The sequence below is a fragment of the Mustela putorius genome, unplaced genomic scaffold (genome assembly GCF_011764305.1).
Source record: "Mustela putorius furo isolate JIRA1106 unplaced genomic scaffold, ASM1176430v1.1 tig00000127_pilon_pilon_pilon, whole genome shotgun sequence".
NCBI classification, from domain to species: domain Eukaryota; kingdom Metazoa; phylum Chordata; class Mammalia; order Carnivora; family Mustelidae; genus Mustela; species Mustela putorius.
In genome coordinates, this window is record NW_025421288.1 from 12548802 (window position 1) to 12564071 (window position 15270).

At 58.8% G+C, this 15270-nt stretch overlaps 1 protein-coding gene across 1 annotated transcript in view; it reads left to right on the plus strand.

Annotated features, from left to right (window-relative positions):
- Nucleotides 1–15270, plus strand: part of LRP5 (LDL receptor related protein 5) — a 96965-nt gene that overhangs the window by 14463 nt on the left and 67232 nt on the right. The window contains exon 2 of the mRNA XM_045066029.1: nt 12150–12546. Within this exon, the coding sequence (XP_044921964.1) occupies nt 12150–12546 (397 nt within the window). The remainder of the gene's footprint in view (nt 1–12149; nt 12547–15270) is intronic.

Below are 15270 nucleotides of genomic sequence, written 5' to 3' on the forward strand. Positions count from 1 at the left end.
TCTCTGGGAACCGGCCCTGGTGTGGGCCGTGTCCTCCGTCCCTGGCACTGGGACCAGCTCTGGGGGCCCTGTGCACTTCTGGGGCTGCGTTCAAGGACGTGGCCTTGGGGTCCCAGGCAGTTGGGGTCATTTCTGGTTCTGTGCTGTGTTGGTGGGTACGATGCTTTCTTGCCCGTGAGGACCAGTGTCATGGAGCTCGTTGGGTCACGTGTGTCTGGGGTGGTTTGTTGTAGGTGATTTCTCAGTAGCCAGATGCAGAAAGCCTCTTTGATAGGACTGACATCCTCTGGTCAGAAGACCATGTGGCCCCAGAAAGCCCCCAGCCTTGGACATCATTCTTCCTGTTCATGCGGAGGGGAGGAGGTCGCTGGGGGTTGGGAAGCGAGTGTGCCGAGCTGGATATGGCCGGCACTCTCAGATTTGTGGTGCTTCTGGCCAGTCTCTCCTGATGGCTCCTGTTCAGTTTTGCTTTGTGTTTTCTGTTTCACTTCACCTTGAGGCCAGTATTTTTCAAAATGTGTCCCCTTGGTTAAAACTACATGGTGCTCTTTCATCAGATACACTCTGGAAGTCCTGGGTGTAGGACATGAAATACGTTTCCTCACTGCAGGACTTCTCAGAGCCTTTATTTTTTTTAAATTTTATATATATATATTTTTAAAAGATTTTATTTATTTATTTGACAGAGAGAGATCACAAGTAGATGGAGAGGCAGGCAGAGAGGGGGGGGGCGGGGGGGAAGCAGGCTCCTGCTGAGCAGAGAGCCCGATGTGGGACTCGATCCCAGGACCCTGAGACCATGACCTGAGCCGAAGGCAGCGGCTTTAACCCACTGAGCCACCCAGGTGCCCTTCTCAGAGCCTTTAAAATGGCAATTTCGGGTGCCTGGGTGGCTCAGTGGGTTAGAGCCTCTGCCTTCGGCTCAGGTCGTGATCCCAGGGTCCTGGGATCGAGTCCCGCATCGGGCTCTCTGTTCCGTGGGGAGCCTGCTTCCTCGTCTCTCTCTGCCTGCCTCTCTGCCAACTTGTGTTCTCTGTCTGTCAAATGAATAAATAAAATCTTTAAAAAAAAAAAAAAAAAAAAAAAATGGCAATTTCATGCTAGACTATGTCCCCTCTCCCTAGACTCACTTTACAGGTGGGTGGTTACCAGTGTGCGAGCTGGGCTGTGCCCAGACTGACAGGGGATGTCACCGGCATTGTTCCTTCCTGTCACCTGCTTTGGTGTGGTTCTTCACACTTGTCCCCTCTGGGCAGTGGTCTCACTCTGCTGACTGTTGGGAGTGGCCCAGCTTCATGTCTGAGTCCAAGGTCAGAGGAAGTTCCTACCTACTCCCATCCAGAGACTGGGTGAGACTCGTCAACTTTGACATTCCGTGAGGTTGTTTGTTGGTTGCTTTTGGGATTTGTCCCCTCAAATAGACTTGGGTGGGATGGGGGGCATGGTCGGAGGCGGTGGAGAAAAGAGCCAGGTTAGGATCGGGGACTCCACCCCTCAGGCCCCCCCCCCGCCCCCATTGCCTGCCGTGTGACCTCAGTGAGCAGCTGGAGAGATTCATCATCTCCAAAAATTAAAATAAAAATGAGCCTGTTCCTCTGTCAGGCCGGCGTGGAGTGTGTTTTGAGATCGAGTTGGGTTAGGGTGGAGGGTGATGAGCTGGAGGCCCACGGCAGATGCCAGTCCCTTCCCCTCCCTGCGCATCCCTCTGGGGTCCGCTGACCTGTGTGGGACTTGGGGTGGGGGCTTGGTGCTGGGGCGCTGGCTTCAGTTGAGAAGTGGTTTCCGGGACTTGCACGGTGGGCGGCTTGCTGACCATCTGATGGTCATCCCTGGGCATGTCCTGGGTTAGGGCTGAGCCTATGCTGGGTGGGAATTAGGGCCACACAGTCACCCCTGGAAGGGGCCCATGTCACTCGGGCCAGGGTTGGGAACCTCACAGTGGCCCCTGGCGGTAGTGGGCTACTCCAGACTGATACTCAGGGGTCCCTCTGGCAGGTCTCGGGGTCCGTGCCAGGTCCTGGGCCTTTGCTGGTCTCCCAGGACTTTGCGGAGTACCCGAGACCAGGCTCTTCCTCAGCACGCGCCGGAGTGTCCTCGTGCCTGCCCCAGGGCACAGCTCCCCCACACGCAGGGGGTGAGCGGGGACCCCCCACCAGCCCTTTTCCCTATTTAATGAAAACCCTAATTAAGGGCTTTCCTCTAAGCTTCTTTGTGCTCTGAGGTGTCTGAAACTTCATTTTCTTTGTATCTTTTGCCACTGATTTCTTCTTTCCTGCTCCACCCCCTAAACCTGCCCCTGTCTTTTCCTGTCTGTCTGTGTCCCTGACCTTTGCAATGTGGTCCCTGCTCTGGAAACTTGCCTGGGCCTCAGAGTTAATTACCGTGTGTGTGTGTGTGTGTCTGTGCACATGCGCGTGTGCACTAGGGTTAGGAAGCCTAGCATGGCCATTGGGGACAGCAGAAATGGGGTCACCAAGCCAGAGGAAGCGGGTGGCTCTGAGCGGCGCTGTGAGCCCAGGCTGGCAAGCCTGTGGACGGTGGAGCAGGTGGGCAGACTCTGGGAGCCCGGCAGGTGTGAGGCAAGCCTGAGGGCTGGCACCAACCTCTGTGACTGGCTGGGACACGGGAGGGTGTGATCTTGCTTCTGTACCCAGCAATGGGCGTAGACCTTAGCAGAGACGTTCGCCAATGAATGTCCACAGCTTGGCATCATAGTCCAGGTCGAGAGTAGACCTTCTGGTGTTCCGGAAGATTCCTCGAGCTTTTTTCTAACTGTTCCCTGCCCGCCTTGTCCCAGGAGGCACCACTCAAGTTTTGTCTGTTCTGAACTCCCCACACTTGTCATGAAAGCTCTTTCTTTTGATCCCAAGCGGCCTTGGTGTGGGAGTGGATAGATAAGCAGGTCCTCTGTAATGGGTTATCGTCTTATGCCAGCCTTGGCTGTATCTGCTTTGGGTTTGAAGCAAAATAGGAGATTTATTTGTAATTCTTGTGCAACCGTCAGCATACCTGATCGATGGCTGGGTGGTTCCCGGGCTAGCGCCTGGAACAGGAAGGGCAGCAGGAGAGCACTCTGCCAGAAGCCCCAGGTGCCAGGCCCAGCCTTGGAGGTGCGTCCCCCCCACCCCCAGGCAGCTGGGCTGGGCTGTGCCTGGGCCCATGGGTGGCAGCGGCCATCCCTGTCCCAAGGAGACGGCGCCAGCTGGGCAGTCTCATGGAGGACCCCGCTTTCACCTGGGTTGGCTGTGGGACCAGGGAGGGCCCGGTCTCCTTGGTCTTCTCTGGGGGGAGTGGGGTCCTGCGGGAAGCCTGGGGGCTGGGACCAGGTTGAGGGTGGGAGAGGCGTTTGGGCAGATCCTCGGGGACTGGGTCCGGGATGAACAGCTGGGTCGGGGAGGCTCTGGGGGCTGTGACAGGGCAGGTGCGGGGGGGTGCTGGGGGAGCGGTGTCTTCCCTGGGCTTTGGGAGAGGTTCTCAAGGTTTCCGCTCCGGCTCGGCCCATTCAGTCTGACCAGTTGGACTTTCCTGAGCTTTCCATAAAAGGCAGAACATCTGTTCAGTTAAAGGAAACCCAACATTTATTATTGTTGTAAATGTCAAGTCGCGCCTTTGGAACGTTGTGGAACTGCAGGACGTGTCATGGAGGGGCCTCTCTTAGTTGAGCGGGAAGCCCCAGATGGAAGGGGAGACTCTGTCGCTGGGATAACGGTCACCGCGGCCTCTGGCCCCAGTGACAGGGTGCCCCCCTTGCTCTGGGCCCCGGGGTGCAGAGGCCCGCATTGGGGAGGTTCCCGACTTTGAGGAACTGCCCACATAAAAGGTTGTCTGGGCGTTTAATATGACCGTAGTCTGGAAGCTGCCATGAGAAGCTGCCCTGGGGTTTTGCTGAGATCGGTGCTCACAGTCAAGCCACAGGCATTTCCAGCCATTTTAACATCCCTGACTTCAGCGCTAAGCAGTCAAGGTTAGGATTCTTGTACTTGGAGCCGAGTTCACTCGCACTTTGGAAGCCACACCGATTTCTCCTCGATCCCTCTCCTTTTAGCCAGATCAGCGCCTTTCCTGCATTTCCTCTCAAAGGGGAAATAGAACTTTCCTGCCCCAGGGGTGGGAAGAGGCTTCCACAGCTCCTTCAACGAGCCCCTGCGCCAGCCCACGTGCCTTTGAGGTCTGCTTTATCAGAGCCGTGGCGGGAATTCTGCAGTTTCTCTCTGTTGGAGTCCTGCGACTTTTTTTTTTTAATGATGGTTTGGACGAGGATTCTAAGTAATAATGTACAAGACTGTCTGGAAAAATGATATAATTTTATAGAAGGATCCTAAACAAGATTAAAATCAATGTGCATGGATAGGAACACACTATCCTGGAGAGGCAACTTTCTTCCACGTTGGTCTGTGGATTCAGCACGAGTCCAAAGTGTCCTGCCTTCCCCCAGCCCAGATGCTGGCCCCTGGCACCTGAGGATACTAGGTGGTGACGGGGTGCGGCATGGAGGTGCTGGTAGTGACATGGCCTGTGGCACCGGGCCACCGAGAAGCTAGGAGGGGTGCGGTGAGCGGCAGAGGCCGGAGCGCCTGGGAAGTCAGTTATACTGAGCAAATAAGTGACTCGCTGGTCACAACGGCCCGTGTCTGGTTCGGAGAAGCTGCTGACCTGCCCAGCGAGGGGGAGAATTAGAAAGCGCCCCCGGGAAATGTGCCACGCGTGCTGGGGGGTTTTTACTGCGTGTGCACACAGACCCACGCAGAAGGAGACGCAGAACTAGCTCTAGGAGCACACGTGTGTAAAAGCGTGTGTATACCAGACCATCTCTCCTTATCTATAGTCGTGCGTTCTGGAAACTCGCTGCCAATGTGAATCAGCGAAGGTGGGGAAATGCAGGGCTGGCTTCCCGGGAGCCTCTGGTCACACAGCTTCGGCCACCGACCAGCGAGCTGCGTGGAATCTAGTTTCCCACGGGCTTTCGTTGAAAGAGCCCTCGTATCGCATGCGTGGCTGAGTCAGGAGCCCTGAACGCAAGGCCGCTGTGCTGGGGGTCGTGCCCGAAGGAAATCCCTCCCACGCGAACCCACGCCGCTGGGCACTGCAGCCTGGGGACCGTTTGGAAGGGTGACACCACGCCCACAGGCACAGGAATGTGAGCATCACAGCGCTCCCAATGCCGCAGAAAGGACACCGGCTTGCCGTGTGAGTGGAAACGCTGTGGCAAGAGTGTTGTCTCTGTCCCTCTCAGTGGGACACGCTGGTCGGGCGATGGCTCTTTCTGCCTGTGCGTGCACGTGTGTGTCCAGGGACGACCACAGACGCTCCACCAGTGACTTGGGGGCTCTGATCAAACATGGTGAGTGGCCCGCCCAGACACTGGATGTGTGCAGATGATGCGGGTGGCCTGTGCTTGTGTTCCCTAGCTCTGTCTCCCGACAGTCCCAGAGACGGTGACTTCCCAGGGACAGCGAGCACAGCCCGTGGCCAGGTCCAGGCTTCCACAGCTCACTTTCCCCAGAGATGAGCCAGAGCTCGTCAGAGGAGAGGCCGGTGCCAGGCCTGGGGAGGGAAAGGGGCACCTGTGTCAGGAGCGCATCATTGGGCCAGAAAGTAAAGAAATCCTTGGGGGGCCGTGGGGAGGTGCCAAGAGGACACCAGGGCCAGCGCGCAGGGAGTCTCGCTGTCCAAGTGCAGGGAGGAATGGACATCAGAGCTAACGGGAACATTGGATCGTAACCTGTTTAATGAGCTAGGAATAGTGAGTCTACACTGGCTCAAATACACGGAAAAGGAGCACATCGTGACATGGTTTAATGAGAGCTCGGTGTTTAAAACAGACCCTGAATGCAGGCTCTATGGGGAGTTCCAAGTCTTTCTCTTCAGTAGCTGGTAACGTTCTGTAATGTTACTGCACCATCCATTTTGGTTTACGTTGTTGTGTTAAAACACACAGCACATAAGATTTAGCGTCCTCACTGCGTAAAAGCATCCAGCCCCGTGGCATGGAGTACGGTCACGCAGTCATGCGAGCGTCCCCTGCACCCGCCTCCCACGGCGACGTCGATGCGCTCCCGAAGCCAGGCCTTCGCTCCGAGACAGCAGCGCAGTAAGCATCCTTGTGTGTCTTCCTTCCCACCGGCTGCGCGGTGACTTCTCTGGCCTTTTCATACTGGGAACCCTGTAAGATTTCATAAAACCTCCCAGCAGAGCCCGTGCAACTCAGGGGGCCGGTTGTGAAAGCGCGTAGCGGACCGCAGTAGGCCCGAGACAGCAGGACGTGCTGGGGAGGAATCCGGAGGGGTGGCTCTGCCCCGAGTGGGGTGTGTGGGCCGGTTCAGGGCTGGACAGGAGGGTGAGAACAGAGCAGAGGGAAGGCGGGAGCGGGCCCAGGTGTCGCTGGAGGTGTGGCCCAAGCAGGAGAGGTGTGCCGGAGCTCTCGCCGCTGGGGATGGGGTGTGCAGGCCGGTCGTGTCCGTACCCACTTCGAGAAACTGCTTCAAACCCCCAGAGCTGTCAGGTGCTGGGCGAGTTGCCTGTAAGCCGTCATGAGTACAATTACCTTGAGTGCAAAGATGCATCTTGGTCTTGAGCCTGGGCACGTTCGGCATTCACAGTCTTACTCATCCTTTAGGGGTCTGGTCTCACTTCCTCCAGGAAGCCCACCATGTCCAGCCGGAGGTTCGCTGTCCTTCAGGCTCCGGGTACTTCCCATCTGGGGCACTCACCTGCCATTTCTTCTTGTTTAAGTTAACTATGCGCGCAGCACGTGTCTTGCCCAACTGACACAGGCTCCCTGAATGTGGCCCCACGTAGCTTTCCCTCCCTTGAGGGCTGGTGTGCGACGAAAGCCCCCCGCCCCTGCCACAGCTGGCGCCCAGGCCTCGCTGCTCCGGTGAGTGATATGTTGCTCGCCGGGTATCAGGAAGGCAGGGACCAAAACTGTGGCTTCTTTGGTGGAGTCGCAGAGGATTGGGTTACCTTGAGCGGGCTGTGTTCGGTGTAACCATGTAAACGGTGTAAAATACAGCCATTGGAATGACGGCCAGACATCTGCTATGAATTCTATATATAAATGCTGGATATGCTTACATGGGGTCGCGTGCAGTGGCCGGCGCTGGGTTTTCAGACTCCCTATCCTACTGCGGTGGGGACTGGGAATTGGTCACAGGTCCTGGTCCCCAAGGGAGGAGGGAGAAGGAGATGGCCTCTGTCCGACGCTGCTCCGCCGAGGGGGGCCGGGAACATCCGACCGCCTGCAGACAGGTGGGAGGGCCTGCTCCCAGTCCCCCACCAGGGAGGTGCAGAGAACCCACAGGACTCTTTGGGGTATCCTGAGGGTTGTGGCAAGAAGGGGCCGTGGACATCCAGGGTCATGGAAAGGGTCATCTGTGCCTGGTTAAACCAAGGGAGAATTTCGCAGGGGGATTCAGTCTGCTCGGCGCCGGGGGTGCCTTTTAAGAGTGGCTCTCATTTCCTGCCTCTGAAGTTTTGCCCCCGGTCTCATGGCGAGAGGCCAGGCCCCCGGAGTCTGCGTCCACGCAGGTCCCACGGAGTCCGGTCCTCCGGCCCGGGGCTGGACGGAGGAAGGAATTACTACCCGCCCTGGCTGCTCTCCGCTGAACATTTCATTTTTTTTTTTATTTTTTATTTTATTTATTTATTTTTTAAAGATTTTATTTATTTATCAGAGAGAGAGAGGGGGAGAGAGCGAGCACAGGCAGACATAATGGCAGTCAGAGGCAGAGGGAGAAGCAGGCTCCCTGCCGAGCAAGGAGCCCGATGTGGGACTCGATCCCACGACGCTGGGATCATGACCTGAGCCGAAGGCAGCTGCTTAACCAACTGAGCCACCCAGGCGTCCCTCCGCTGAACATTTCAGATGTGCCGCTTCTGGGCTGGACCTTGGGGTGAATTGCCCGGGTCACACCCCATAGTCTCCGAAGTGGAGGTACCACGATCACCCCCATTTGAGACCAGACGTTGCCGTCTAAGAGGGCAGGTCTGGGCCGTCGCCCTGGGCTGTCTCCGGGGCTCACACTCGGAGCACAGACCCGGTCTGATGGTCCTTCTGTTTTGGGTCCTGAAAAATATATTGGCGCAGATAACATATTTATGTAGCAACATAAACGGAATTCAGGGTGAACACAGGACAAGTCTGTCCACCCAGAGACCCGGCAAGGTCGCCTTCCCTGGCGTCCCGTTCCGCCTCCGTTCCCGCCCGGCGCGCTGGCATTAACTGTGCCGGGACAGATCGCGGCTTGAAGTCAGGCTGGTGGGCGTGTTGGGACCCAGCATGTTTTCGTGCCCCTTCTCCGATGTCACTGCAGCCACTTTCCTATGGTTCTGCGGGTGTGATGTTAAGCTGAGAGGACAGTCTGGTAACCCCCGACTTTGGAGTTATTTTGTTCGTTTTTGGTTACAAATAGGGCAGCAGCCGGTACTGCAGTTGGGATTGTCCTCCCTCGGGTGCTCCCAGGGGTGATCCCTGCGAGGGTGCCCCCCAGGGGGAGGGTTAGGATTTTTGTGGTCCTTGATACTAGTTGCTACCGTGTTTTCCGAAAGGGTTTTCCTGGCGTCTGTGGCCTCCCAGGGACGGTGTGTTTTTTCCCAGTGACCCGTGTGGGTTCCGGAGCTGGGAGGTGGCCTGGCCCAGTGGCTCCTGCTCTTGTCCACCCCACGCCCCCATTCTTCCCTCTTGCGTTGCACTCTTTCTTCCCGCGATTCCTTCTCACTGCCCAGAAGTTCAGGTTCTGAGTCAACAAATTGTCCTCGGGCGGAGTGACCTGGGGTAGGTCAGGTTCCCTTTCCCAGAGCTGTAGTTAACCTCATCCCAGCGAGATGAGAGGGTCTTGGGCATATGGGTGCACAGGGAAGGAGCACATAGGACCAGCATGTGTTCCTCCCACGTGCTTCACCCCAGGACCTTTGCACTGGCCATTCCCTCTGCTGGTGGTGCCTTCCCTTCCTCCTTCCCTCAACCTTTCACGTCTTTGCCCCATTGTCACTTTCTTAAGGCGACTGTCCTGACCACGTGAAGTGACAGCCCCCACTCCCAGACCTCATACCCCGCTCTGTTTTTCCAAACCACCCGTTGATGTTTCAAGGAGCTAACCTGGCCAATCTACTGTATTTGTTGCTTATTGTCTGTTTCCCCGTCGTGACGTAGGACATGGAGGTGATTTCCGCGTGTCGCCGATGGTGCGTCACGGCCCTCTGCCCCCACTCTCCTGGCCGGCTCTGTCCAGGCTCAGTGCAGCGCGCCACCCGTCCTGACTGCTGTCTTGAGAGCTTTCTCTCCTTTCTGCTCTTCTCTTCTGTCTGGCCCTGCTCCCACCGTCGTCCGCATGGCAGGCTGGATCCTGGCTGTTCTGCCCAGGAGTCTCTCCACCGGTGGGATAGAACGGCCCCCAGGACGCCGTGTCTCCCAGTGGGAGGGCCATGGTGGCCAAGGTTCCCCAGGCCCTGCGCCGGCCACCAGGAGAGTGGGTGTGCCTGTGTCAGCTGGGGAAGCCCCCCTTGCTGTGAGTTCCCGGGGGGACTAGGGTGAGGCGAGTGCCTCTGGGGACTCAGGAGTGGAGCGTGCCATGCTTTCCAAACATCCCAGAAGCAGGAGCGGCTCCTTCTGGAAAAGGCCTGCCTGGTGGGGCCACGCCCGCCCGGGCTGCAGGAACCTTGCCCGCCGCCCACCCACCCACCCCTGGCTCTCCAGGGTGGCTCCCCTGCCCGAGAGCCTCACTTTAGGAAAAGCACAAGAAATTGAACACCCCCCATCTGTGGCCTTTGAAGGGTGCACCTGAACTGCCCAGAGTGTAAACCTTGGTGAAAATGTGGTCTTTCCAGTTTGGGGAGAAAGTACAGAGCAGAGCTAGGATTTTTTGTGCCTGGGGCAGCTTCCAGGAGCTCCCTTCCTCGCTCCCCCTCCTGCTCCCCGGCCTCCTCTCCTGCGGGGCAGGGTGTTTTGGGTTTCTGGCCACTCACCGCCCACCCCTGGGGTACCTCTTCCATAGGGCTTCCCCTGCCCGCTGCCAATGGGAGACTGCTTGTCTGTGGGGCCGGCCCCCTGATGATGCTCACGCCTGGTCCGTCTCCCCAGAAGCCCCTCCCCTGTAGTGCCCTACTAGTGCTTGAATAGCTGTGGCCACAGGGAGCTTGCTCCCTCCTGAGATAGATGCTAACTTCTAGAAGTCAGCAGCTACCCCTGGCCTCTGCTTGCTTTAGCAAGGGGTCGTCGGGCCGGAGCTGGGTCCTCCCCGGTAGGAGGACGTCATGAGGTCTTGGTGAGAGCACTGTGTGCACAGCTGCGTGGGGTCTGTGTCTGGGGAGAGGATCCATTTATCAGAGAGCCCTGGGGTCCTCAAAAGGTAGAGAATCACAGTGTGGAATTTCAGCTCCGCCTACTCGGGCCGGTCATGCCTTGGCTGGGTGAGTGGGGACGAGCCAGGGGACCTGGCCGCGGGGAACCTCAGCGGTCTGGGCGCCTCAGCAGTCTGGGCTCCGTAAACCTCACTGGCGGAACGGGATGGCTGGTGATCCTTGCTCTGGGTGACCGGGAACAGCATGGCAATGATGAATGGGAATGTGCTCCTGCCTGTCACCCTGGGTGTGCTGTGGGGTGTCTCTGTTGGTGGTGGCTTTGCCTGCCTGTGTCGCTGTGTCCTCCAGACCCCGCATATGACCCTGTTTGCAGTGAAGGCCCCCCCGCCTCTGGTCCTCATGGATTCTTCCTCTGAAGGTTCTGGACCCTCCCCAGTCTGGGCATCCTCTCCTGCCCTCACTGTGCTCTAGAGCTGGCCGGCTCTCGAGTCTCAGATGATGCCCAGCTTCTGGCCGGGCCGTTGGCGGGGGGTGTCCCTCTTCGCTCCCTGGGGCCTCTAGGTGGGGATGGGGACCGACACCCTTCGGGACAGTCCCCCTTTTCCTTCCCCTTCTCCCGGGGCAGAGGTAACAGACCTCCTTAACGCTGGGGTGCGGGAGGCGGGTGGGGTGCCGGAACCGGATGTGCAGGACCCCTGCTGTGTGCCGGCCCCGGCAAGGGCCAGGAGGGCTCTGAGCCGGGCAGGTGGACCCGCGGCGTGCTGGGAGCGCGTCCGGTGAGAAGCTGGGAAAACAGGAAAAGTCCCATTTCTTAATGATTAAAAACTTATTAGTGAAGTAAATATACACAGAAAAGTAATGTATGTTTGCGGACCAAACACACCCACGCGCCCAGCGCACAAGTGGTCCAGTGTGCAGAGGCCTCGAGGCTGCTCTTGAACTTGGCTGTGTGGGCACCCCTCCGGGTCTCCTCTTCCCCATCCGCAGACCGGGTGCAATGCTCTCCATAGCCCAGGCCCCTCACGGGCTCCCCAGGACACTTGCAGGGGAGCCTACACGGCTCTGCATGTCGTGGGTGACCTGCAGAGACCTGGTGGCCTGTGACGATGAAGGTTCTTTCCTCTCTGTCTGCGTCTGCTTGGGGCAGGGAAGGGCAGGGAGGTCTGGGGACAGAGGTCTTTTGTGGCCGTCTCCGCACAGGAGGTCGGGATGCCTGGCTCGCGTGTAGCTGCACTGCCCCTGTCCGATTTTTACAAGCGTCCCTCCCTGCCTTGTGACGTCGTGATGCCAGGTGCTGGCGGCAGGGGTGGAGCCCCAAGGGGGTCCTGACCTCCAGCTCTCCTGGTGTCTCCCATGTCCTCAGGGGCATGGCCCGGGTTGGAGCCCGGCACTGGCTGTGGTAGCCTCTCAGCCCCGCCGCGGCACATGGTGCTGTCGAAGGGGTATGAGCTGAGGGGTGGCACTCCGGAGTGGGAAACCGAGGCCACAGTGCCAGGAAGGGGCCTGGGTTGGGACAACGGGTCCGGGAACTGTAAGGGAATCTTAAGGCCCAGCCAGGACTGTGCCCTGACGTCCCCTTCTCTTGCATCAGGCTGATGTGACTTCTCTGTAGCCCCTAGAGGCGCCGGGTGGCCTGGCGGCGGCATCCTGGTGTGAGGGGGCAGGCGTGGCAGGAGGAGTCCCCTGGGGTAATGCCTGCCACGCCCAGGGGAGCAGGAGGAAGGAGCAGAGGGGCCGGGGTGCGGGGGTGGGGGCCAGGAGCTCTCGAGGCCCGTGGCCCCCTATGCCGCGCCGTGGGACCCCCGACTCAGGGCCGGTCCTCACCTATCGCTTCCCCCCGCCCCCCGCAGCCTCCCCTCTCCTGCTGTTCGCCAACCGCCGGGACGTGCGGCTGGTGGACGCCGGCGGAGTCAAGCTGGAGTCCACCATCGTGGTCAGCGGGCTGGAGGATGCGGCCGCCGTGGACTTCCAGTTCTCCAAGGGAGCCGTGTACTGGACGGACGTGAGCGAGGAAGCCATCAAGCAGACCTACCTGAACCAGACGGGGGTCGCCGTGCAGAACGTGGTCATCTCCGGCCTGGTGTCCCCCGACGGCCTGGCCTGCGACTGGGTCGGCAAGAAGCTGTACTGGACGGACTCGGAGACCAACCGCATCGAGGTGGCCGACCTCAACGGGACGTCGCGGAAGGTCCTCTTCTGGCAGGACCTCGACCAGCCACGGGCCATCGCCTTGGACCCCGCTCACGGGTAAGCCCAGCTGCCTTTCTCCTTGGCGGGGGTCCGGGGGTCCCTGGTTTCCCTCTTGAATTGACTTAAGCCCAAGCAGCTTTTTCAGAGCAAACCTGGCCATCTTGAAAGGAGTTTGCCCTTTGGAACCTGGTGTTGGGAACCGTTCCCCCTTGAAAGGCCGTGCTTCGGTTTCTGTTTGAAACCGGCTGCGTCCAAGGCTCCCGAGGTGAATCACGAGGCCTCTGTTGTGTGTGTGATGGTGTCCGAGGCGGTCAGACCCTCCCGCAGGCTGAATCTGTGCCTTCCACACCTTTCTAACGACATTTGCTGAAAACGGTTATAAAAGGTGGAGGTCCTTGTCCGGAAGTGGAACTGGCCGGGCGGATTGTCTCTCTGGCCTCTTCTGGAAGCCCTCTGCTCTCCATCTAGCTGAGCTCACCGTGACCCATGAAGGCTCAGGGCCCAGCCCTGAGTTCCAGGTGGGACTGTGGGAGCGGCAGTGAAGCTAGGCACATCCTGGGGTCTGAAGGCTGGGTGGGAGGGACCGATCATGGGGAGGTGGCCGATGGCACGGCCCAGCCTGGCCGGGCCCATTCTAGGCTTTTCCGAGTGGGAGCAGTTCGCTCTGTCACCCCTCCGCACTTGGTCCCCTCTTCCCACAGCCTGGGAGTGACACAGCCTTACCTGGGTGGCAGGTGTCCAGCTACCTGGTGGCGGCAGCCGACCCACGGCTGTGTGTGTCTGGTTCTCTGTTGCTTCGGTGGTCAGAGGTGGATGGCTCCCGGACATCTTGAACAGGAACACAGTAGGACCCCTGGGTTCTGCTCCTGATGCCGCCTGCTTGCCCTGGTCCCGGCGGTGCCTTCTCTTGCTGGTCAGCCCGCCCCAGGTGGGTGGAGCAGGGGCCAGGAGGTGGAGGCCTGTCTCACCGAGGCTGGTGTTTGGATAGCTGGGGAACAGGGCGAAGGGGTGCTGTGGTGGGCGAGTACCCCGCCTGACAGTGTGCTGACTTAGCAAACGCCCCCACCCCCGGCTCTCGTGTCCTCCATGCACACACACACGGGGTCAGGGATGGTCTGGGGTTTATCGTCCAGGAGTCAGACCAGAGAGGCCTGATGCATCTACCCCGGCGGAGCCCCCCCAGCCCAAGCCTCCTGGGGGGCCAAACTCAACAGTGACTTCCCTCAGGCCCCGCTTGCGCCCCCCTTCCAAGCAGGCTGAGCTGCCAGGGGCCAGGCTGACCTTCCAGGATGTTCCCTATTTCTGACCTCTCCCATACTGCGGCGTGACCCCAGGACTCCTGGAATCCGACCACCCTTCAGGAGGTGGTGGCTGGCATGGGCTGAGTCTCCCCAGCTTAGAGGGGACATTGTCAGTGTTGGGAGAGGCTAAGGGGCGCTGCCTCGAGGCCCTTGCAATGCACTGGAGGGACCATAAGCAGATAGTATGTCCCAGAGGGACGTGTGCCACGGAGGAGAATAACATGGGGCCTGAGGACAAAGAGGGTGAGGCGAGGGGCTTCCTGTCGTAGGTTAGGAGACTAAGAACAAGTGGATGATATTTGAGCAGAGACCTAAGCCGATGAGAGTGAGAGCCATGTGGCCATCCGGGGGATGAATATTCCAGGCAGTGCAAGTGGCCAGTGCAAAGGCCCTGGGGTAGGAGGAGGCTTGGCCTGTTGGTGGGGCTGTAATGAAGTGAAGGGGAGAATGGAGGACACAGAGCAGGGGAAAGGGTAGGTCCTGTTTAGAGTGGAAGAGTTGCGGGGTGGGGGCTTCCTCTGACCGTTGGAGTGAGGGTGGACTTTGGAGTGGGAGCCGGGGGTCTTTTGCGGCTGTCACCATGGTCTGGTGATAGAAGGTGGGGGCATGGATCAGGAAGCTAATGGGCTCTGGGTGAGAAGTGGCCAGATTCGGGATCAGAACCACACAGGTTTGCTGGTTCTTTGCATGTGGGTTAGAGACAAAGGCAAGAAGCAAGGGCCATGCACTGCTGTCCTGTGCCTCAGTGTCCCCATCTGTACAGGGTGGGACCATGTCCCATGTCATGCAGAAAATGCCAAGAACACTTAGCAGCTTCAGTGAGTCTTAGTTGTTGAAACACCAAAGATACTCCTCGTGCACTACCTCAAATACAGTCTCTGTGTCTGTGCCCATGCGTCTTCTTTCTTCCTCATGACCTTTCTTCCTCATGATCTCTCCCTTGTGACAAACCATTGGTTGGTTGGGAGGGGTTTGTGCTCAGCGGGGAGGCTCTGGGTTCTTGGTTGGGGAGGTGCTTGGCACTTGGTGGAGAGGTGCTCGGTGCTCGGTGGGAGGTGCTTGGCGCTTGGTGGGGAGCGATCTTCTCCATGTTCATGTCCAGGCTGGTCTTGCTTGTACCATCACTGGGAGTCAGTCATTCTCTAGCTCGGGCTTTTCTTACTAAATGTTTGAAATCTTTTCTGATCTTGCCTCTGAATTCTTTCCAACACCCCCAGCCCCTAGGGCAAAGTTGACTTTGGTGTTGATGCCCTGGGAAGGGCTTCCGAACTGGCTCCCGCCACGCGTCCCCTGTGGTGAAGGTTTGGGATGCCCATTCCGTCCCATTGGGCACAGGTAGCAAAGTAAGCATCCAGACAGGGTTAAGGGAAGCCACCACCCTCCCCAGGGTCAAGGGCCCCTGGGTGGGGCAGAACCAGTCCTGGGGAGGGCCCTCTGGCCCCAAGTACCGGGAGCCCAGTACCAGGAGCTGGAGAGACAC